Source organism: Accipiter gentilis, chromosome 27 (assembly GCF_929443795.1).
Source record: "Accipiter gentilis chromosome 27, bAccGen1.1, whole genome shotgun sequence".
In the NCBI taxonomy this organism is placed as follows: domain Eukaryota; kingdom Metazoa; phylum Chordata; class Aves; order Accipitriformes; family Accipitridae; genus Astur; species Astur gentilis.
Window position 1 is genome coordinate 3,717,037 of NC_064906.1, and position 24,939 is coordinate 3,741,975.

A 24,939-nucleotide genomic window follows, 5' to 3' on the forward strand; every position below is an offset into this window, starting at 1 on the left:
TAACAAGAAAAAGAAAAAAAGAACAAACGAGACGTGTGCCTTCATAGGCACTCTCTTAGTATGAAGAAATAACACACTTGAACCTGACAAGCAATATTCTGAGTTGACAAAGCTTCCTTGTATACAGAAAAAAGAAATCCTGTGATCTAGATGGGTAAGTGCGGGAACCAGAGCTGCTCAGTTTGGAGCACAGCTTTTTAAAAAACAAAGCACAAAAATTATTAGAAAGAATACCATCATACCACCAAAAACAGCTTCCAGAAAATAAAGAGGCTAAATTGCTGTTAGTGTTATGATGAATCATGCAGTCTTCTAAGCATGTGGCACAGGTGTCAGACTAGCAGCACGCTACCTAGGTGTTGATTAGTAATTGTGCAAAATTATTTCTTTATTTACACAGCAAGTCAAGAAACATTTGTCAAAGAGAAAAATCTGACAACTACCAGAACCACAGAAAAGAGGAAATGTGTTTTAGCTTATCTGCTTCATTCACGATTTTAAGAAATTAACAAAATAAAAAAGCCCTAGCATATGAAAGCAGAATTAAGTCTGTTTCGCAGCCTCTCCTCCCAGTCCTCCCTTCCACCTAGCCCAAGCCATTCAAAGTAGCTGTAGCTACTCTTACATCTGAAAGCCGCACTAATAGTGAGATTCGGTAATCTGTTTGCCCCAAAACTCATTATATTTGGCTAGATTCTACTAACTATAACACATGACTGTCAGGAAAATACATAGCAAAGTTCAAGAAATCATAAAAAGATCCTTACTATCTTTTCAAAGTGATACTGGGCATTACTTTTGCTTTTCAGTATTAAAGATATAGATTTAACCTTTTTTTTAAAAAAACATTTGTACAGTCAAGTTATTTTTATATTTTATCTAAGAGGGGACAAATACATAGGATTAGAAGTTTAGCTGATAAAAGGCGCTGATCAGGTACCCTCTAACACCTTCTAGGCATCTACTGAAAACAGCAAATTATTTAAATCCCACAAAGTTACATGTTTTAATACAGTTCAGAGCTCATTTTTAAATACTGTTAGCAGTCTACTGTTTATGTTTAAATACACGAGCTAAACATTTACCTGTATAGTTGAATCCCCCATTATAAATTTTGCTCCTTCTATTACAGCCATATATGAAAATCTTAGTTGATCAGGAGTCTGAATAAGTCCCATACGGTATTTTCTCATATCCAGTAATACCTTCTTAATATCTACAGAAAATGGGTCTTTTTTTTCCATCTGTAAAGAAAGTTACATCAAAAGTGTCATTGCTATTGAAAGGAAGACAACATAGAAAAAATAACTGTAAGTAAAAATTAGTCATAAAATTAAATCTAAAAATTAATTTCTTCATACTATGTTTCTATTACTTATATATGAAATTAATATCTCAAATGATTTCTAAGTTGTTTTTACAGAAAAAAAGCAAACCATCTAATGAAAGCTTATTATGAACAAATCAATGATCATGTATTAACATAATAAATCAGTACCCTAATACCGAGTCTTAAAATTAAGAAACTTAGATATGCTTTATTTTATTCAGGCACGTATTTGTACTTTGAAATAGGACTGCGAGAATCAGAACCATAAAGCAGTATTTCCCACTGCTCCTGAATGGAAGAGAAATTCAGAATGACTGAATGTGGCAGAAGTTTCCTTATTTAAAGCAGAACCCCTAATCCAAGCAATGCACACACCTGTCCCCACACTACATTCACAGGGTGTTTTTAACCACGTATCTGCATTTCTTGCAACGTTCATTTTGATTCTTCCAATATTAAAGTATACTTGCATCAAAATATACACCTATGTTTTCCAAAATGCAGAAAAAACAAGAAAAACTGAAGAAAATATGAAAAATAAGTTGAGAGGACCTAACCAAACCAGAAGATCAATGTCTTATAATTTATATGAAATCCTATTTCACCTAACCCTGTGCTGTATTTCTATACAAAGCGCAGCCAAAGAGAAAAAGTCTGTGTCTGGACTTTAAAATCCAACAAAAATTTAAAGATATTTTAAATACTATTTAACATTTAAAGTTCGCTCAAGTCATGAGCAATTATAGATGATGCAGTTCACCGAGTACAGAAAAAAAATCTACTCATTCATGTGGCACTGCAACTGGCTACCAAGCCCCACCTCCCAGAGAGCTGCACAGGTAGGGAAATTCTGCACCATCCTCCATTACACACAGCAGGAGATCCAGGCACATGCCCAAGTTCTCATCCTAGTTCAGATACCAATTTTCTGCAACCTTAAAAAAAGGGGCCTGTCAGACCTGCAAGATATGCCATGTTTAGAGAAAAAGACTTACATATTCAATTGTCTCAATATATATTCACAAGCCTAACTTTAAACTCACATTTTAAAAAAAACCCAACAACTCAACCTCTTCTAAGCATATCTTATATAAAAGGAAAAGAATGCTTACTATTAACTTTCCAGGAAGCTTTGAAAATGTGTAATGTACTTCAAGATGGATTTGTAAATGTGTTTCAAGAGCTGTGTTTTTAAACCGTCAAAATACGTGAAGGAAAAAAAAAGTATGACGTCTTAAAGTTTTCACTGGCATGTCATTAAATGCTTTTAAAGCCTTCTGACCAAAAAGCCCATATTGGAAATGGAGGCAGGGCGTCAGGAGAAGGAAAGGGGTGACAGAGAAAACAACCAAACACTTACCAGAACAAGACAAGTGTCTACTAATGAAAACGTGCCGGAACGTCCTATCCCTGCACTGCAGTGAATGACTGCAGGTCCATGTTCAGGACTTAGTGAACCAGACTCTCTGACTTTAAACAGGAAGTTCAGGAATGAAGCTGGGGATTCAGGAACTCCAAAGTCTGGCCATGTAGTATAATGAAAATGGAAGATCATCCTGGACTCACCACTCTAGAAGTGAAAACAAATAAACAATACAACTAGAAAGTATTCTACTTTTCTTTAGTTAGCACACATTTCCCCAACCTAAATCAATAGCTATTTCTTACTTTAAACCTCCCATTTAGACAAACAATCCAATAACGTGGTTCAAATTGGGTGACAACCAACAGTGCAACGTGAAGCAGGTTTTCATCCGTGTCCGTGTTGGTAATTTTCCCCTTTGCAATTATTACCACACACATTTATTTTTTTTATCTTTTCAAACTTCCAATACTGTATTTGGTTTGCTTTACTACTTGCTCCCAAATATTCTTCTTTTTCTACCATTAATGCAGCTTAATGGCTGACAGCAGCTACTAGACTGCAAGCATTAATACCACTGAAAAAACTCAACTCGTCAGCATTTTAAACACTCTCCACTCTTGCTTAGAGCAAATTTTAGTATCAAGAGGTATTAGCATCTCCGTTATACAAACCACACTAGTGAGAGGAGCAGGAAGATATATGCAAAAAGCCTATAAGAACCCATACAGCAGGATGTCTAGTAAGACTTCTGCTGGACATATTCATTCTTTCTAAGTAAGAAACAAGGATTCCAAAACCACACAGTTTTTAGAACCATGCAGCTCCTCTCCTAACATGACCAACTAACTGCAAGTATTGAAATGACAGCAAGAGAGTATGTATATATCTGAAAAGCTTTGATGACAAATTTGGATCGTATTTTTATGGAACTCACTTCAGACCTGCTGTTAAATGCTACTCCTTGCACAGTGATTTTGAGACAACTTGATCACTGATGTAAGCTCAGGAATTTTAGAAACATTCAGTTATTTTTATCCTCCCTCCATTTCATCTTAGTTTCCACAGAGACTGTAAACCTGCAGAAACCTCCACAAAGTTGGAAGACAAGAAGGTATTTTAAATATCGATGTATATCAGAAAAGCTATTTTTCTTTTTCAGCAACAGTAAAATATAGCTATGAAATTCAAATAAATTCTACTGTTCTGCATCTGGTCAGTCTGTTTCAACTTCTTATGACGGAGAACTTAAAAAACTCCTTTGTGAAACTAAAATAATCCAGTTCATGGTTACCACAGTAACAAAAGTACCCTCCCATTTTGTCTTTTGCCTTCAACAACTGATACTGCAAGAATGTCAATATTTTCACAGAAAACAGTGGATATTAACATGACTCAAGTCACTCTCAAATGCACAGTTATCTTCCAGGAATATTTTGTCTTTTGGCTAAAGGCTCAACAAGGACAACAGAGTCTGATCCATCATATTGGGAAAATAAGTACACAGTAAGATTTCAAAGTGTGTGTGGGGGGGAATCTACGAAGGCCTAAATAAAAAGTTTGCATTTTCAACTGAAATCTTCTTACTGGTCTTCTGCACCCAGTTTTTCAACTAGTGACTTAGCTCACTAATCAACTGAAATGACCCAATTGTTAAAAAATCATGAAGGAGATACTTTTTTTATTGAGAAATCTGGAAATTAAGAGTGGAAGATAACACTCTTAAGCAATTTCCTCTAAGAAAAAAAATTCATCAATTTACAAACAAAATTAAGAGGAAAACTGGAGAGATGAGCTAAATGCACATACTAGGTAAAGCAAAGGTTAAAGCTATTTCTTGTGAATCTAGATGATACTTGGAAGCAGTAATTGATACTCCCCCCGCCTCCCTCCCCCCAAATTCTTAAATAGCATTCTAGATGAAAGCCTCCCTTATACGTCAAGAAGGCAAAAATGCCCTTAGCTATAGAAAACAAAGGTGATCTGTGTTTTGTTTGGGTTTTTTTCCCAAATCCTACACTGTAACAAGCACTAGCATCCTCCTCCTAAAGAAACCCAGTAGCACTTCAAGCACATGGCCAAGCATCACCCTGCTCATACACTAATCTGAAAATAGGTATTTCTAAGGGAGAGATTAAACAGTGCTGTTGTACATCTCATCCAGCTCCAACACACAGAATTACTTTTTTCTTCCTCCTCATACTGCACGAAGGCTTTATCCTTCCCACAATTTTCTATCACTTCACCTCATTTTAAAAATATCTAGTCTCTTCATCTTTTTTCATGAGTGCCATTTTAGTGCACCAGAACTGGCTGGTCTTCTTTGAACTTGCAGTTTCTAATCGTACAGCCAAATCCCATTTGAATATTTCAAACCTCCCACATTTTCTCTCTTAAACAGAATGGCTCTTTCAAGTAGTGCTTGGCAGTCAAGCTGTGCAGCTGAAATACTGCCTTTGTGTGAATATCTGTACCACCCTTTCTTAAAGAACTCCCCCCCCCCGCCCCGCCGGCACTGAGCCATGCACCACAGCTATGACTTACGTGAAGTGACGCAGGACTGTAATGAGAAAAGGTTTGGCTTGCTAGAGATTCACAACTATTGATGGACAGAAATTCAATTTTAAAGAACAACTAATTTTATCTACAGTGTTATCAGAAAACTAGATATTCTTCTAAAGAAAAAAAGCTGAACTTCAAGGCTCAGGCAGTAACATAAAATTTTATATATATGATACACAGGGATCATATTTCTGCATTATAACTGAAAACCAGCTTACTCTATGGTAACCACAACATATTCTTCCAAGATTTATTCCTTAAGACTAGCTACCAAAAGAAAAAAAAATTCAAAAAAATCCTTGAATAATCGTGGGACAGCATTTAAACAAAAAACTTTTCAAGAAAATGAGTCAAACCATTCTAGTGAAAGTTTCACAAACTACTGGGATAAGCTTTCAGTAAATAACTAACATAGCTGAACCTGATAAACTCAGAAAGTTACCACCACACTGCACAGTCCTCCACTGACTGCTGGCAACACTAACAGCATAGTGAAAGGATGATCAAACCACAAGCCATGCTCCAGGTTACAAGCAGACATCCACATGAGGACTTCAGCAGAAAAATAAGATAATGTCATTAAACAAACTTTCATCAAAACAAGCCTTGTCATACCCTTTTTACATTGACTATCCAATCACTCAAAACAAAACCGTACAAAAATCTTAGAAAAGCTTTAGGTTGTTCCATCACCCCAGAGTATGAACATGAATAAAATACTACCAAAATGCTCAAAGGAAGTTGATGCCTTCAGTGTCAAGTAAAACAGATGACGACAGAAAAATGCTGGTCTGTCAAATTTCACACACTCCTTATAAAATCCTTCATTTCATAGTTTAAAGGGCTACCGAAATGGTCTAACATACGAAGGTGTAAAATACACGTACAACCCCATAGCGGTCCTGTATTTAACGATCATGCCTTACATGCATTAACAACTAATTTGATCATATAAAAATGAGAAGGCATGCCATAAAGGCAATATTCTAAGCACTGAAATTAAAAATCTTAAATCAACTTTTACCACAACCTCTTCTATTTGTTCATTCTAATGCTTGGCAAAATGATTTTCAAAATCTACACAAAAATGGCAATGAGGATAATGGCGCCAAATAATCATCACAAACATTGTGGGGTTTTTAAATAACTAGTGTCTATCCTGCAAGTCAACATGGTAATAGCTATGCCCACTGAATCTGCAAAACACTTGACATTCAAGGGAGTCTGGGTTCTCCTTTCCTGACACCAATACTTTTCCTAACACTTCAGTCTTATTCCTGTGGTCCTGAAGACCAAAATTAATCCCTGTTGCAGTTTGACAGAAGTGATATAAAGACATCCCACAAGTTTAAAAGCAAGTGTATGCCATGTCTCAGAAATCCCTTCAAAACACTATAGGAATTACATATACACATCCATATACAGAGATATCACTAGATCCCAGAATATCACCTGCCATTAGACTGCTTGCCTCCACAAACAAAAGATCTTCTCAGTACCTATAACATTTTGGACATTGTAAACCAGGAGCAAAGCAAATCTTATCTTCTTGAATTACACTGACTCTTCCTGGTATATCCACACAATCAGATAGTGAGGGCCACTAAGCAGTCTTGTGTCACCTTAATCTGACAGCAATGGCCACACAGAGGCTTGGTACTAAGTCGAGAATCCATTTTGCTAATGGGTTTTTCCAGATATTTGCTATTTGCAGAGGACTCAACATTCCACTCAGGGTTTATTAACGGTCCTTACTCTAAAGCATCATACCACCAGGGTCACATGAAGTCTAGTTCATTTCTACTAGGCCTTTCTCTTCCAGCAAGTATTTTCTTTGCAAGCCTCTCCTTTGGCTGCTTTATTCTTATTTCTAGGAACTCAGCCTGAGACACATTCATCAAGGTTCCTCCAGCAATTTCAATTCCTTTCCACTGCTCCATTTCCTCATCCAGTCAGTCCCTGGTTTCCCTCAAGTACTAAAGCTCATGTGCCCTCCCATTGCTTCCTGGAATTCCCCAGTACCAACAGTGAGGTTTTGCTTATAAGCATTGGTTATGTGTCACACTGTATCTTTCTCCAGGCTATCTGGGTTGCCACATCAGAAAACAAAAGTTTTCTTTCTGTAAAGACCAGTACTTATACTTGTGACAAGGAAAGCTAAAAGCAGCAATCAAGAATAATATAAAAATACATACGCAACACAAGGTGGTGGAGTCTTCCAGAAGTCAGCTGTCAATATCTAACAATTCTCCCATAATAAGGTCATGAAACTTCGCAACCCCATCCAATAAGGTTATTTTACAGGTTTAACAAAAGGCTCTGTATTGGGTCTGGCTGAGATGGAGTTAGTACTCCCCATAGCAGCCCTCATAGCACTGTGCTCTGCAGCTCTGTAGCTAGAAAGGTGTTGATAACACACCAGTGTTTTGGCTACTGCTGAGCAGCGCTGGCACAGCATCAAGGCTGTCTCTCCAACATTTTTGCCCTCCCCTCAATGGCAGGCTGGGGCAGGGCAAGATCTTGGGACGGGACATAACCAGGACAGCTGACCTAAACTAACCAAACAGATATTCCATACCATATGACGTCAGCTCAGATATAAAAGCTAAGTGAAGGGAGACGGGGGTGGGGACATTTTTGTCTTCCGGAGCAAGCACTACGCGTACTGGAGCCCTGCTTCCCAGGAAGTGGCCAGACATCGCCTGCTGATGGGAAGTAGAGAGTAACATCATTTGTTTTTTTCTTTGCTTTCGCGCGCAACCTTTGCTATCGTTTTATTAAACTGCCCTTATCTTGACCCACGAGCCTTTCGTTATATTTTTCTCTCCCCCGTCCAGCTGAGAAGGGGGAGTGATAGAGCGGCTTTGGTGGGCACCTGGTATCCAGCCAGGGTCAACTCACCACAGTCCTTTTTGGCGCCCAACGTGGGGCACGACAACGGCAGTTTTGCATTAAGCGTTCTATAGCTAGTTATTAAGTGGCAAGCTCCTGTGCAGGTCACAGAGCTTGTTAGCTGCTTGCTTATCTCTAGCTTGCTGAGTTTGGGAACATGTTAATGCAAATAATGGCTGTGTGCTTTGTCCTGGCACTGATGGCTTTGTTGTGCTGTGGGAGTTATCTTGTGTGGAGAATGAAGGAACGTGGGAACGTGCTAATACAAATAGTGTCTATGTGCTTTGTCCTGGCAGTGATGGCTTTGCTGTGTTGTGGGAGCTATCTTGTGGAGGAGATGAGGGAACACATCTCCCTCTCCCTACCAGGCATTGATGTGAATGGTTTTATTATGCAGGCTCCCGAGGTCCTTGTTCACCCTTACGTGAGCTGTTCAATACTAATAATTAATACTGGTGGCATATTATGGGTATTGTGGAACCTGGTCTCTTCCTGGTATAAGAGGAGGCAAGTTTTAGGTGAGGCAATATTGAAATGTGCCCTCAAGCGACCAGTCCCTGGGTGGCAGGGTATATGGAAGGATTTGGGCAGATTCCTAGGACGGTTATCACCTCCCATAATCTGGGATTTTACATCCGAACAGACAAGTAACCCTGGCAAACTGACACGTCACCTGATAGAAGGGTGCCTTGCCTATCCCAATGAAAACCAGCAGCTTCTCGCACTGTACTGGGGCCTGGCCTATGCCTACCGAGCCACAGTTCAATACTCTCAGAGGACCATGGTTGAGGCAGGGACCCAGACTGCATCTAAGGACACGATGCTCGAGATAGGGACCCAAACAACAACTACAGTAATTGCCCCAGTAGTGAAACGGAAACAGTGGACAAGGAGATCAACGGGTCCATACCATCGATTAGTGAGGGAAGAAGAAGAAGAGGAAAGGCTTGATTTAGAAGCTGGTCCTTCGATAAGGAAATTGGAGGAAGGAGTGAGGGAACTTAAACAAGAAGCAGAAACTACCCGGTCCCTGACGTCCTCAGAACTTCGGGACTTGCGGAAAGATTACAGCCGCCAGCCAGGTGAGCGGATTGCTGCCTGGCTGCTCCGATGCTGGGATAACGGGGCTGATAGTCAGCTACTGGAAGGCAAGGAAGCGCAACAGCTGGGATCCCTCGCTAGAAACCGGGGAATTGAAAGAGGAATTGGGAAAGAGGCAGCAATTTGCAGTCTCTGGAGCCGGCTCCTCTCAAGTGTGAAGGCAAGATATCCATTCAAGGAAGATCTTGTAAATTCATCAGAAAAGTGGACTACTGCAGATGAAGGCATTCAGTACCTGAGAGAGTTAGCAGTGGTGGAAGTCATCTACAGTGATCTAGATGACGAGGAAGTTTCCAAAGACCCAGAGGATGTCCTGTGCACACGAGCCATGTGGCGAAAGGTGATTCAAGGTGCCCCAGCGTCGTATTCTAACAGCTTGGCAGCAATGTATTGTCCAGATATGGAAACACCAACTGTGGAGAAAGTGTCGTCTTGGCTCCAAAACTTTGAGGAAAATCTCTGTGTCTCCTCATCCCTACAGGACAGTGCCTTGGCTGTTAGGGATGCTCCAAGAAATCAGTTCTCCCCTGCCCCAGTCAGAGGGAAAGGGAGCCCTAGGCGTATGCCACGTGGTACACTCTGGTTCTTCCTGCGTGACCAAGGGGAGGACATGAGGAAGTGGGATGGTGAACCCACCTTTAAGCTGGAAGCCCGCGTACGTGAACTGAGAAGGGAAAAAGAATAATTCAGATTCTTCTGAAAGCTGGTTTCGCCATAAAGAAAAGTAAGGTCAAGGGACCTGCACAGGAGATTCAGTTCTTGGGAATAAAATGGCAGGATGGTCGCCGTCATGTCCCTATGGATGTGGTTAACAAGATAGCAACTATGTCTCCACCAGCTAACAAGAAAGAAACACAAGCTTTCCTAGGCCTTGTGGGGTTCTGGAGAATGCATATTCCAGGTTATAGTCAGCTTGTGAGCCCTCTCTATCGAGTAACGCGGAAAAAGAACTATTTTGAATGGGGCCCTGAACAACAACAAGCCTTTGAGCATATCAGACAGGAAATAGCTCGTGCAGTAGCTCTTGGGCCCGTCCGAACAGGACCAGATGTACAAAATGTACTCTACACTGCAGCTGGGGAACATGGTCTCACCTGGAGCCTGTGGCAGAAAACACCAGGAGAAACCCGAGGTCGACCATTAGGGTTTTGGAGCCGGGGGTACCGAGGATCAGAAGCTCACTATACCCCGACTGAAAAAGAGATATTAGCAGCATATGAGGGGGTTCGAGCCGCTTCAGAAGTTGTTGGTACAGAAACATATCTCCTCTTGGCACCACGATTGCCCGTGCTACACTGGATGTTCAAAGGAAACATCCCCTCTACACATCATGCAACCAGCGCTACATGGAGTAAGTGGATAGCATTGATCACGCAACGGGCTCGACTGGGGAAATCTAACCGCCCAGGAATTCTGGAAGAGATCATGGAATGGCCAGAAGGCAGAGATTTTGGAGCATCACCTGAGGAGGTGACTCGTGCCCAAGAGGCACCACCATATAATGAGTTATCAGAAGATGAAAGGTGTTATGCTCTGTTTACTGATGGATCCTGTCGTGTGGTAGGGAACCATCGGAAGTGGAAAGCTGCTGTGTGGAGCCCCACACGACAAGTCATTGAGGCCACTGAAGGAGAAGGCGAGTCAAGTCAGTTTGCAGAAGTGAAAGCCATCCAACTGGCTCTAGACATTGCTGAACGAGAAAAGTGGCCGGTACTCTACCTCTATACCGACTCCTGGATGGTGGCTAATGCCCTATGGGGGTGGCTACAGCAGTGGAAGAAGACCAATTGGCAACGCAAGGGTAAACCCATCTGGGCAGCAGCATTGTGGCAGGACATTGCTGCCCGTGTAGAACACATGACTCTAAAGGTACGTCATGTAGATGCTCACGTGCCCAAAAGCCGTGCCACTGAAGAACATCGAAACAATGAACAGGTAGACAAGGCTGCCAAAATAGATATAGCTCAGGTGGACCTGGACTGGGAGCGTAAGGGTGAGCTATTTGTAGCTCGATGGGCCCATGAGACATCGGGACATCTAGGGAGAGATGCAACATATAGGTGGGCTCGTGATCGAGGGGTGGACCTGACCATGGAGGCCATCACACAGGTCACTCATGAATGTGAAACATGTGCTGCAATCAAAAGAGCCACCAGAGTAAAGTCTCCCTGGAACAGAGGGCGGTGGTTGGGTTTTCAATATGGCGAGGCCTGGCAAATTGACTACATTGGACCACTGCCACGAACACGCCAAGGCAAGTGCTACGTACTCACCATGGTGGAAGCAACTACTGGTTGGCTAGAAACATATCCTGTAAACCATGCCACTGCCCGAAACACCATCTTAGGCCTCGAAAGGCAAATTTTATGGCGACACGGTACCCCAGAAAGAATTGAATCAGACAATGGGACTCATTTCCGAAATAACCTTATAAGCTCCTGGGCAAAGAAACATGGCATTGAGTGGGTATACCACATACCCTATCACCCGCAGGCATCTGGAAAAATTGAGAGATATAATGGACTGTTGAAGAGTATGTTGAGAGCGCTAGGCAATGGGACATGGAAGCATTGGGATGCAAATTTAGCAGAAGCCACTTGGCTAGTTAACTCTAGAGGATCTGCTAACCGTCCTGGTCCTGCCCAAACAAAACCCCTACATACTGTGGGAGGAGATAAGGTCCCCGTGGTGCACATGGGGAAGTGGCTGGGGAAGGCAGTGTGGATTGCACCTCCCATGGGAAAAGGCAAACCCATTCGTGGGATTGTCTTTGCTCAGGGACCTGGGTGTACTTGGTGGGTAATGCGGAAGGATGGGGAGACCCAGTGTGTGCCTCAAGGACATTTAACCTTGGGGGAAAAATAATCTGTGATGTGAGTTGTATGTTGCAGGAAGTAATGTAGCAGGAATGACCTGAACTGCAGAGGAGTGAACTTCGCAAGGAACCAGACAAGTGCATCGGTGACCCAAACCAAGCCGACGTTGGTGCCCAACGATTGAACGTACTGCTTCTCCTGTCCTGACCACTCATCTTGATGGATGGGGCCCAAGTCATAACCTGTGTGTGAACATCTGAAGGAGTGGAAGAAGCCCCTGGAATATCTATCTCTTAAAGGACAAGGGATAGTAATTAATAAGAATGTATAAATCTGTACGTTGGGTATAAAAGTTGTTTAAGTATGTAGTTTCAGTTGTAAGTGTTGGTAAGAAAGGATTTCAGTAATGAGAATTAAATACAATAGTATGGTTAGAAGATATCTGTATTAAATTATGTGGGACCTGAGCAGGACGCAAATGGTATGGAATAAGGGGTGGAGATTGTATTGGGTCTGGCTGAGATGGAGTTAGTACTCCCCATAGCAGCCCTCATAGCACTGTGCTCTGCAGCTCTGTAGCTAGAAAGGTGTTGATAACACACCAGTGTTTTGGCTACTGCTGAGCAGCGCTGGCACAGCATCAAGGCTGTCTCTCCAACATTTTTGCCCTCCCCTCAATGGCAGGCTGGGGCAGGGCAAGATCTTGGGACGGGACATAACCAGGACAGCTGACCTAAACTAACCAAACAGATATTCCATACCATATGACGTCAGCTCAGATATAAAAGCTAAGTGAAGGGAGACGGGGGTGGGGACATTTTTGTCTTCCGGAGCAAGCACTACGCGTACTGGAGCCCTGCTTCCCAGGAAGTGGCCAGACATCGCCTGCTGATGGGAAGTAGAGAGTAACATCATTTGTTTTTTTCTTTGCTTTCGCGCGCAACCTTTGCTATCGTTTTATTAAACTGCCCTTATCTTGACCCACGAGCCTTTCGTTATATTTTTCTCTCCCCCGTCCAGCTGAGAAGGGGGAGTGATAGAGCGGCTTTGGTGGGCACCTGGTATCCAGCCAGGGTCAACTCACCACAGGCTCTCAAACACCTATCACTTCTCCAGTATACTGGGAGACTTTGCTTCAAATCACAGACATGCAATAGCTTCTCACATAAATGATTACAAATTTTTAACATGAGCACAGTATTTTCCTTCTACCCTTATTTTCCAAGAGGCAAAGGTTTGTGGAAGCCTTCACAGTCAGTCTTTTCTCAAGGAGAGTTCTGAACCTGAGCAATTAACAGCAGAAAGCAGCAGCCAACTTCCAGAAGAGCTGACAATTGACACCAACAAAATGATGGAAGATATGCAATGAACCATGGTGGAAAGGCAGCTTCAAATTACTATATTCAAAGATGCAGACTGGGTCAGGCAAAAAATAAGGAAATTCCACAATAATCACCCGCAAGAAAAAGCACATTAGAAATATTTTCAAAAATTTTGGAAAGATACCAATGAACATGATCTCCTCTCCAAAGCTTTATTGGACTAGACTAGCTGCAACAGCAAAAACAAACGTCTGCCTTTAACAGATATGAACAAATCAAACCACCAAATGTCTTATCTAATCCTAAAAAACAAACATTGCCTGCCCCCCTCCCAACCCCACCTGTACTTCTAACTGCTCTTTAACAAAAAAACCAAAAGAAAACGACCACCACCAAAACCAACTGAATAGTCAGAGGTTCTTTCACTGGTAACAACCTTAAACAAGCACTCTCCATACGTATGTATTTTGTTCATGTATTAGAGAGATTTGTTGCAGTGACAAATTTACTTGAGTTCAGAATGCTTGTATTATAAAGACAATTCTAGTTCTGTTTTCAAGGAAATACTAAATTCTCTTAAGTATTCTCGGAATTCAGAGTATATTCTGTTCATGAGTCACCTTATATTCCAGGCGTCAAGTGGGTAAATGTCTTACTACTCTGCCTCCACCAAAGATCCCTCCAGAATAACTTGTATAAACACAGTTAAGCTCGCATTTCAAGTTACTGTGAATACTCAGTTCCCAAAGTTTTCTGGTATAATTATCAAATTCTGGATACAGTACAGAAGGCTGCACTTAACATTTGCAGTGTTATTCTAGAACCATGTAGTTCTGTTTGAGTAACCAAGTATGTTCTACTTGTAGCTATTTTACATAAAAAAATATTTTTTGGAGTTAATATTTGTGGAGCATTACAGGACCGCTATGGCATTAAAATAAAAATTCAATACAGTAAGTTTGCTAAGTATTTGTGAACCTGATTTACATGACATACAAGAAACACTGTACAGCACTGATGGGCCTGCATTACCAGTCCAAAGCAAACCCAGAAATTTAAGTGCTAAATAGCTCCAACTCAAAAGTCTATGTGCTGTTCCTCAAGGGATTTCTGCATTTTCCAGCTAACGTTATGTCCAAACATACACATATCATGAAAATTGCATCCTTTGAAAATAGGAAGTTTAAGATTAGGGGCCAACATCAGCCAGACAATGCTGCAAAGAAGCCTTTTCAGTAGTTAGGAAAACTTGTCTCAGCTTTCCAAAAAGGAGAGTTATGCTTCCTCAGGCCCTAACCTGCAAACACTGCTCTTTTCTTTGCCTTTGCTGTCAATAAACAAACAACTAAACAGAAATTATTCAGGTCAGTGGGACAGATTTTCATAAAGCTCTTCTTATATTGAATAGACTGAGGAACAACATACCAAGCATTACCACGTTGATCTTGTGAGGGAGGTTTCAAATTAACAAACATTATCTCAAAGTACCATTGATAGTTACTATAAATTCAAATAATTTTGACCAAACATATCAATCTTTAGTTGTATAAAACAACATGCAAAGGAACATCTTCAAGCCTTGCTTTCCCAAATCCACTGACAAGACAACCTTGAATAAAACTTGCCATACTAGCACTTTCAATTAATATAAGGCAAGGTTTATAGGGAGAGAGAATATCTTACAAGACATAGCTGGAACAAACAGACAAGCTCTTCAATCCTGTCTTCAGCTCTGAAACAGAAGCAGCAAATTCCAACCCAAGCTCAGGCCAGGAACAATTTTTTTGAGCTTAACTTGATTAAATTGTCAAAGTGCTCTAATTTTTAAGAGAAAAGGATGGTTGGTCCTGTGGAGCAAAAGGGGAGGTAAGCAAGAGGAGATAAAGTTACCTATCTACAGGTGGTAATCAGCCCTCCCCCCAAAAACTTAGATAGCTGGTCTGATTTATATGGAAAACTAAAGTTTCATTAAAAAACCCAGTAATTACTGAGTCTGATTTCTGATATTCAAAAGAAATCAGAATTTTCAACTCCTACGTTCTTCCTTTTAGGGTATTTCTTACAGCTCCTCTTACAATCACCGCTACCATCAATTATAATTCATCTTGTTAAGGTACTGCCAAATGGAAAATATAAATCTAAAAATGCTGAAGCTGTTATCTCTTTTAATGTATAGATTAATTCAGGTCTAACCCACTTGCTTATACGCCACACATACGTTTTCAACATTATCAGAAGCAAAGTGCATTAAAATTTTCAGTGTAAAAGCTCAATCAAACCTGTAGTGACAATATGCTGAACAGTTTTCATTACATACTTAAGCCCAGGAATATGAGCTCTACAGACTGAGAAAAGCTTACGTTGATATTTTCTAATTGCAGTAGATGTACTGTGTAATAGGATTTGATGTCTTCGGATACTAGCCTCACACGGAAACCTGTTTCACTGAATGTCATAACTTCCTCTTCTTTTGTTGGCCAGTATTGTGCACACTTCACCTATTTTATTTTTTTTAAAAAAAGGAGAGAAAAAAAAAAAAAGAAAAATCTGGTTAAGTATCCTAGCATCTTGGGCTTTGCATGAGCCCATTCTGAGACCCCATTATTCAATAAAGTAGACTCAAGTACCTGCTCCCAATTTGAGGGATTCTCAAAGTCCGTAACGTTTACAACAGCCAAGTTACTACAACTGTTTCAACAGGTATTATGCATTCCAGCTTTAGCTGTTTATGCTTTGTTTCATCACAGGGATAGCACGTTTTAAGATATACCTTAACCCTTCTCCCTCTGCCCCCTCTAGTTCTCTGCAGTGAACAGAGATCTTTACTCAGCTACTTCAACAACATTTCCCTCCTCCATTTCTGATGTGCACACCTGCACATTTACATAACTGATGTAACACATCAGTTTTCCCAAGGCTTGCTGAATATACTGGAAGATTCTAGTGAAACAAAAGGATGCACTAACAAAGCAATGTAAAATTGTCCCTTGTCCTTTACTCCTCTTGCCCTGGACTCAAACATTCTGTAGGAAAATTTCTGCATGAGAAAGTAAGTGACTTTTTAATGGACTACTCAGATCTTTTTCACTAACAAATCGACTCTGAAGAAAAACCATAAATCTCAAATGATATGCATTTATAACTAAAATTTGCAGTGGTTTTAGGCACATTAGCAGGAAAAACTACATCGTAACAAAAGATTAATGTATTCTGCATGTATAACACCAGCTGTAACAAATCAAAAATAACTAGATCAGTTTGCCAGCTGCTGGGCAGCAGCTTGTCTTCATTGTTACAATTAAGATCACTATATAACAAATATACTACTCTGTTAGATTTAGAAGAAATAATCTGAAGATACTTTAATGCAGACTTGTTTTCCCATCTTCCATTTTGTTCTAGATTATCTTATACTACTTCTACTCCATCTTATTTCTAGCTGTACGTCCTCTTTCTCAGGATGTTGCTTTCACCTTTCTGGATATACATTTATTACATGCTGTTTTCCCCAAACTGAATTTTGTGTCTTAGCTTCATCACTTTGATGTTATATTAAATACATGTTATGTTGTACACCAGTGAGAAAGTCTGTCGGTTCTTTTAACATAACAATCAAACATTGTTCAACTGTATTAAAATTATGTGGCTTACTCTACCACTTTAGGCCTAATATTACTTACCGATTCTTTTTCAACAGTTCTGTTCAGCATGACAACTGCTTTTGTCTGTTGTTGCCATACCATTAGCCAAAAATGACAACATGTATTAGGTAGTGGACCCTGTGTAGTAAAGAAAAAAATGGGTGTGAGAACATACAGGCGAAGCAGTGTTTGAACACAGTATTTCACTGTGTGAAACAGGAAAAAGTCTTCCTCTGAGAAGTTTAAACAAATTATTAATAGAATGATAGAAATGACAGGCAAGAAAGTAACCACACTGCACAGATCATTCCAGTACTTAAAAGTTGTTTGGTTGGGGGGGGGGGGGGGGGGGGTGGGGGGAGAACAAACCATAAACAAACAACAAAACCGTAAGAACTCAGGGAAGGGATGTTTCTGTTTGGGCATCAATACTATTGTGCTGTTAAAAGAAAAAGCTACTGCAGGCATGCTCAGAAGGTACAAGATGAAATAAGGGATAAAAGGTATGGTTGCAACCTATTTCCAAAAGAACTGAAGAAAAGAGCAAGACATATGTGAAAAGCTTTTTATGCATTAAATTATTCATAAATATTCCCTTTAGCTTTTTCTTAAAATACAAAATAATGTGTTTACAACTAGATCAAACAGGCAGTTAGTATGAGATATATATAATTCACAGAGACAAGGAACAATCCAATTACAAATTACAACTGTACAAATCCCCCTCTCCCAGATTCTCAATCCCTATCACAACCTAGTAATTGGTACTACTTACCTGTGTTAAAATATAGTATCTCTGGGCTTCTTCTATGACCACTAGGCTGGCATTGATATAGTCATTCTCGGTGTTCTGCAATTTTACACGACTATGATCATCTAAAATTAAAAAATTGAGAATTAATGATGCACTGATCTTGATGAATACTGTTTAACAGGCAAGTTTAGGTCTGACAAGCAATTACAAATAAATTCTGCAGTACTAACCAAATGGCAGACTACAAATATATGTGAAACTAATTTCTCATGTACCTTTGATAACTGCCTGTCTCATTCTCCCCTCAGCATTCCATCAGAGTAATTTCAGGCAGCTATTAATAGAAGCTGCTCAGAAAACTGGAATACCCAGTTTCTTTAAAAAACCCAACCAAACAAAACAACCCTCCCACACATGCTGAAAAGATGCTTACAGTCATCCCTCAACACTTGCATTTCCTTAATACAACAAACAGCAGCATAACCCACACCAGGCAGCACTCTCTCCTATCACACCAGATCACTCCACTGCATGGTATCCTCTAAGTTCAGAATTCCAAGGTTTTTGAACTGAAGTTTCATAGGTTGAGAGAGAAACATCAAGTTAAACTCACACAGTTTAAAAAAAAATAATAGAAAAAATTCCACTTGCAATAATTCAAACCAAGCTTTGATCAATTTAATTTTCCCTCTAATTTATTAATACTATACAAATAAAAAATACAAAAGAAAGGGCACATGCAAAAATGTACCTATTGAAATTAAATGAAACCTAATCTAATCACACAGCTTCAGCCTCTCACTATTACACAGGCAAGACAGAAGATTCCCCTATTTATGGCAGAGGCAAGCAAAGGACTAAATTTAAAATTCTAACATTGATATGAGAAAGATTATCAGACTGTCATACTAAAACACTGCAAAATAAAAAGTCACTGTGCCTGTCGCTAGGGCCTTTTAGTATCTGATTTATCACGCTCCAGGAGACAGTTAGGTAATCAGACTTGTTCACAGTAAGTAATCCTTCAGCCATTTATTAGAACTGTATTAAATAAATAGCATTTTTAGTTTAAGATTTGTACACAACTGCATGCCAGGAAATGAGATCCAACTGACTGGACAGACTGCTTATGAGAAGAGTAAATAAAAAAAATCACAAACTAAAATGAATTTAAGAGACTTCAACACATTCCACAAGAGATGGAAAAGATTCCATAAAGAAACTAACAGAGCTGAGAGTGAATTTCGGTGCAATGCCAGTTTTTAACCTACGTTCACCTGGTCTAACCCACAAAACTCATTCAGGGTGCAGACTGATGGCACAGCTGCTGTTAAAATGTTAGCCCCCTTTTTCCTCTACCATCCCCACAGCAAAAGGCTAACTTCCTTTTGACAAACGTCTTGGGAAATGCACAAAATCCATGAGTTTTAACATGAGTAACTACCAAGAGTCACATTCAGGGCAGCTATGATAGCTGAACGCAGGCTTAAGTCCCCATATCACAGCCAGTCTATATAGCACAAGTCTTATCTAAGAAATCCACAAATATGACCCCAGATAGGAAAAAAGCTGATGGGAATCAAAAAGTAGTTACTGAATTAGACTCTTGTACTACAGGCTGCTCATACGATTTTATAAATACTTTCCATATGTTTGGAAACCTGGGAAAAGTACATTTACCAGGTCTTGAGCTGCTTTTATACTCTCCCTCATCTATCTGCTATTGGCAACTGTCAAAGAGGATCTTGCTGGATTCAAGGAGAGAATTTGGCAGTAAATTACCTTATTATTTTTTTTTAAAAGGACTGAGATTTGGGGTTGTTATCCTATGTCCTTTAGCTACTAGCTTTTATATGCACTATACACAAACGTGCAGAGAACAGAAATACGCTGGAAAACCTATTTTTGATATAAAAGTATGAGAAAGTTATTGGTTTAGTCTGTTTTCATTAGCGTTCCAGCTGTAAAGCAACACCATCTTGACTTTCAGGAGTCTTAAAACAATTTATGATACATCTGTATGATGAAAAAAACATCATCAAAGCCAAGTCACAGTAAAATTAAGACACGTGCATTTTAAAGTAAAACATAGCTCCTTGTATTATTTGTCTGGATAGGAAAGTGTTACTTTTTCCTTTCATGTATCACTTTATCTGAAATGTTTCTACTGGAGAGAAATCAAGACCTTTGTAAATATTACATGTCATCTGCCAACAGGAAAAACTTAAGATCTTGTTATAGTAAATCACACATACCGGTACTAGTGTTCTCGGAAAGATGACGTAAGCAAGCACTGTTAACAGTTTAATCACCCAGCAGCAGCTGCAGTATTGCTGCCAGTAGCAGATAATTGCCAAGGCCCTAATGAGGTTTTCTACCGTAATCCTTACACACATTTTCAGCCTTATTTTTTCCTTATAAATTCTGCTTTGTAAACATGACAAATAAAATTCTGAAAGGTTTTTTAAAAGTCCCTTTAACAACTAATTCTATACACAGTCAGCCTCCCTCCTCCTCCCTAACTAAAACAGAGGCAATCCTACAAATACACTGGCAAACACGCCACAGGACAAAGAAAGCCACGAGAATATATTGATTTCCCTTCTTTCAAGGGAGAAGGTTTCTAAAGGACACAATGACCCACAAACCTCGTTCAAGCCCTGGCTTGCTCTTCTGAATTAAACGAAGCAAGCCAACTTTTGACAGCGAGTTAGCTTTAACATATTTCCCGTATGTAAATCATTTCCAGTTACAAAGTACTTTAGATTTATATGAACGATAAACCTATCTTAAGTCTTATCTTAAAGGTTTGTCTTAACTGTTGCCATGCCCACAACAGCTAAAATATAGTACTCATTTTCTGAAGTGCTAATTCCCCTATTTCAACAAACTATGCAGCCTGAAAAGGAAGTGGAAACCTTAAGAATGCTTCTCATTCTGGCTCCTGCACTAAGAAAAGTACTCCCAGAACAACCCTGTCTGAGATAAGCAAGTTCTCATCACCCACTTAAGTGAAACCCTGTCCAACTGATACCACTGACAACACTCTGGGTGTCTCAAATAAGGCCAAGACTTCACATTACACATCAATTTGCCCACTCCTTGCTAAAAAGAAAAATACACATCCAGTTAAAACCGAGATAAGAAACATTTGGCATTTTACATCACACAGTCCTTGCAGTTGGTTAATTAAAGGTTTTTATTTGAAAACAACTGTGTTTCTGGAAGTGAAACCACTGTGTAACTTAAAAATTCTCTTTTATCCAAGAGATCTCTCTGGCTCCCCAAATATACAGCTATTAACAACAAAGGAGGGTGAAATGCTACTTAGTGGATTAAAGAAAGTCATAACAAAACATGTAGCGATAAACCATCCCAATGACCCAGTCTGACCCTTTCCCCGCCTACCAGCAAATCCCCTTCATTCCACTAATCTAAATCTAGTCTATCTGAGCTGCTAAATTATTCAAATTACAATACTCTGTCACTAGACCTACAGTCTCCAGTTTCAGAGGTAGTCTAAGGCAAAGGAAAGGCGAAGTGACTTTTCCTCACCCTGTCACTGGTTGTACACAATGAATACCATATCAATCATGGCCTTGCTCATAACCGAAATGTGTTCATACTGAAATATATGCATAACTACCCCACAGGATCCTTACCTTTTTAAGCAGGACTGTGAAAAAAAAATTAAAATTAAGATACAATAAAGTTTAGATCAGTATGTGCTATAAAATTCCCCTCTTCCCCAACCCCAAACAAAGAAGTACCTCCAAAAGCAGCATGTTGAATTTATTTACACCATGTTTCTGGTAACAAGATGTTTCAGAGAATCATTAGATAACATCATAAAATTCATCAATGTCAGCTTCTAATATGGACAACAAGAACTGCTGTAGGCTTATTTTGGACAGAACATCTCCCTGTTCTTAGCACATACACTCTAAACACAGGACAGAAAGGGAACATTTTTGCAATGGTAATTAATCAGCACCATGTGCAATACCACCCACATCAGCTCCAACTCTGTTCCCTGTAAAGCACAATACTCTTCACGTTCCTCTCTCCCTGGTATATACGCTATGACAACTGTAAGCCAATGGTTGAAAGGTCCAACATAAAGTCTACTAATGGCCACAGGAACAAAACAAGAGAAGTCGCCACCTCTCAAGATCCTCCAACAGCAACATGATCTGTCAGGCAAAAAAATGTTCAGATGACCTAAAATATTGGGCTACACATCACATTACAAAGGAAGGCTCAAGATAAAACTGCGTAAACCCCCATCTACGCTCCAAAAGCAAAAAACAAAACCCTGCCAATTTTGCCGAGGGGATTTCCTTCTTGCCTTCTAAATCTGGGAACACAGCAAGCAGATCTCTAAAGGCGTTTACAGTCGATCTGAGACACTAGACTCCTCTGATATCAACTAAGGATAAGAATTAGAAAGAAAGCAGTAACAGAAATCTTAGCGTTTTATTAGAGTTATCAATAAAGAATAATAACCCCACAACTTATTTGCCTCGCTTAACAATGTTTTCTGAGAAATGGTTCCATCTGTCAGGAAATGACTGGCTGTCAAACCAAACCTATTTCAGATTAACTTCCTGTTTCAAGAGCACTACATAGCCAAAATATTCCTCTCCCTATTCTAGACTAATACCAAACTGCTAGACTGCTGGTTTTTTTGGCTAGGCAGTAACTGTTGAGGGCTTTTACCCAACCAAACTTATACACACCATAGCTCTTTAGCCAACAAAACTGGACACCAACAAAAATATTTATGAAACTGGAGACAACGTGAAACTCAGCTGTAATGGGCAAAGATAATTAGTCTTTCCCAGGTAACAGAAAATCAACTTTTACCTAAAAATGTATGTAACAGACACAAATTGGTTTCAGTGTACCTGTCCTGCCTATTGCGGTTGAAATGGGGCCAACCAACCCAAAGCACTTTTTCCTGCACTTGTAATTGCCATCTTTTCCTTAAGACAGAATAATCTTTGCATTTCCTCTTGCAGACACACCACCTCATATTTTAGACGGGCTTGCCTGCTATCTAGATTAAAAAAACATTTTCTCACTGCTATAGAGAAATAAAACACTTTCATCAAATTATGTCTTACAATATGTTTATGCAGCTAGATCTTAAAAGCCTAACTGCTAGTTCTGAAGGCCTTTACCTATCAGTAAATATTAGTATTATTACCCTTTTTTCATTTAAACACTGTTAAAGAGCAGTGACACTTGCAAAGTGAAGGACCGAGATGTTAAGATTGTGTAAGACTGAGTTGTCTTGGCTTTCTGCAACCAGTTCCTTGCATACATGCACCACGATTAGGTTTGTTCACCACAGTAACCAAACCACACAGCTTTTACCCCAGCTGCTTTGAAATTTAGGTACTGCTATCTTGGAATGTTATTTACCCTATATTACCTTCTAGGTCTCTCTTCTCCCAGCTCTCACCAGCCTTACAGAAACAATGAGTTATATTTGAAAACACACAAATGTAAAATTCAACAGGAATTAGTTCAAATACAGTGTTTTGCTCTGTTCACTTTATCCAGCCTTGCTCCTTAGTGCTCAGTTCTGCAGGCCATCTTGGTGGCCCAATTCAAACCTTCTTTCTTTCGTAAATGCTAAAAACTGAGACATGCCTCACAAAGTTCACCATCTTAGTTCAGTCATCACGTTATACTTCATGTCAACTAGCATGTAATACCCTAACCCTTTCCTGAGCCCAGCTACTACTTCAAGACTAGATTTTATCTAACGGTCTCTCTGCTTTTACACAGGGTCCAGGGATTAATACAATCACATAATTAATTTCCTCCTGGCTAAACGAGCATTTCAGAAGCAAGCTTTGCCATGAGGGAGGCCAAGGTATTTGGTGCTCTTCACTATTGTAAAAGGCATGCCATGATTAAGGAAAATTTTGAGGTCCAAGAAACTACAGGAGATGAATACAACTCACACCTCTAAGATATTATTGCGGGCATCATTAGATGCTACTTAAATAACACAATGTCTTTTTATTTGTTTATTTTAGAAACACTCTTTTTAAAAAGAAAGAAAAACCACAAATACATTGAAGGTAAGCTGCCATTCTCTCTGCAGTAGTGCCTAAGAAATTAAATCCATGGGCAGGAGAAATGGTAAATGCATGAATACAGCTTCTGCCACAGAAGTTCTATAGGATATTGGACTCAGGAATAGAACTTGGGTCTCATGGGTTCAAATCCAATTTCCTGCCTTCTTTTCTTACCACCCCCATCCCAACTTATGTATGCAACAGGAAGTGAATAAAACATGATGTACTTTACCACTGGTAAGGTCCTAATGCTGTGCTGCAACAGGACAGCAAACCTGGCACACATAGATCAACAAAGGTCCAGCAGAGTCCTGTCCCCCGTTGCTGAGCATACAGGAGAAGTTAGTAAGCCTTAACTAATTTGGGGTGTCTTCTTCAGAGCTGTACATTTCTCAAGCTGACCGTGGTGGGGAATGCTATGCAGACACAGCAAAGAGGCTGTGCACTGAACTCTTAAGTTCATTTTCATCAGAGTGCAGTACCGAGATTCAGCATTAAGCCAGACTGGATCCATTTGGTGAGAATATGCTGTGAAGTAAGCATTCTGGCAGCAGTCTAAAGAGCAGCACACAGCACTGCATCTGACCAGCATGACTCAATCCAAGACCCTTTCCGTGTCATTTTGAGAAGTTCTATGCACATGCTGTTACCACAACTTTCAACTGGAAACAAGGAGTTCAGCACTTCTCCAAATCTTACAGTAGGTATTCAGATTAGGCACTCGAACAAAAAGCCCCAATACACCAGCAACCCTTCAAAAATTGGAGATCCAGTAACAAGAAGGCTTTTTATGAGCCTTTTGTGCTCTGCGAAACTTCATACTAACGAACACACAAACGTTTAACCTGTTCCAACTTCAATACTTTGTAGAGAAATTAAGGCTCTACTAAATTTTTTTCCTAGTCCTTTTGAAAGTGACTTATGATAGCTTTCACCAGCTATAACTACATATTGGTAATCTTTTGCTCACATGTATTTTTATGATGATTTTGGATTACAGTTTCTAAAATAAATGCTGCTGAAAAGAAGTCCACAACATCTCAGTGGCAAAGCAGCTGGTAAAGAA

General features: G+C 39.8%; 1 protein-coding gene across 2 annotated transcripts in view; it reads right to left on the reverse strand.

The window, feature by feature from the left end:
• The window catches only part of PTPN2 (protein tyrosine phosphatase non-receptor type 2), a 38,685-nt gene that overhangs the window by 9,346 nt on the left and 4,400 nt on the right, over positions 1-24,939 (reverse strand). For both annotated transcript variants that reach the window (XM_049830542.1, XM_049830541.1), the window contains exons 3-7: positions 17,803-17,903; positions 17,067-17,165; positions 15,747-15,884; positions 2,691-2,900; positions 1,086-1,244 (exon numbers count right to left, since the gene is read on the reverse strand). In XM_049830542.1, coding sequence (XP_049686499.1) covers positions 1,086-1,244; positions 2,691-2,900; positions 15,747-15,884; positions 17,067-17,165; positions 17,803-17,903 — 707 coding nt within the window. The remainder of the gene's footprint in view (positions 1-1,085; positions 1,245-2,690; positions 2,901-15,746; positions 15,885-17,066; positions 17,166-17,802; positions 17,904-24,939) is intronic.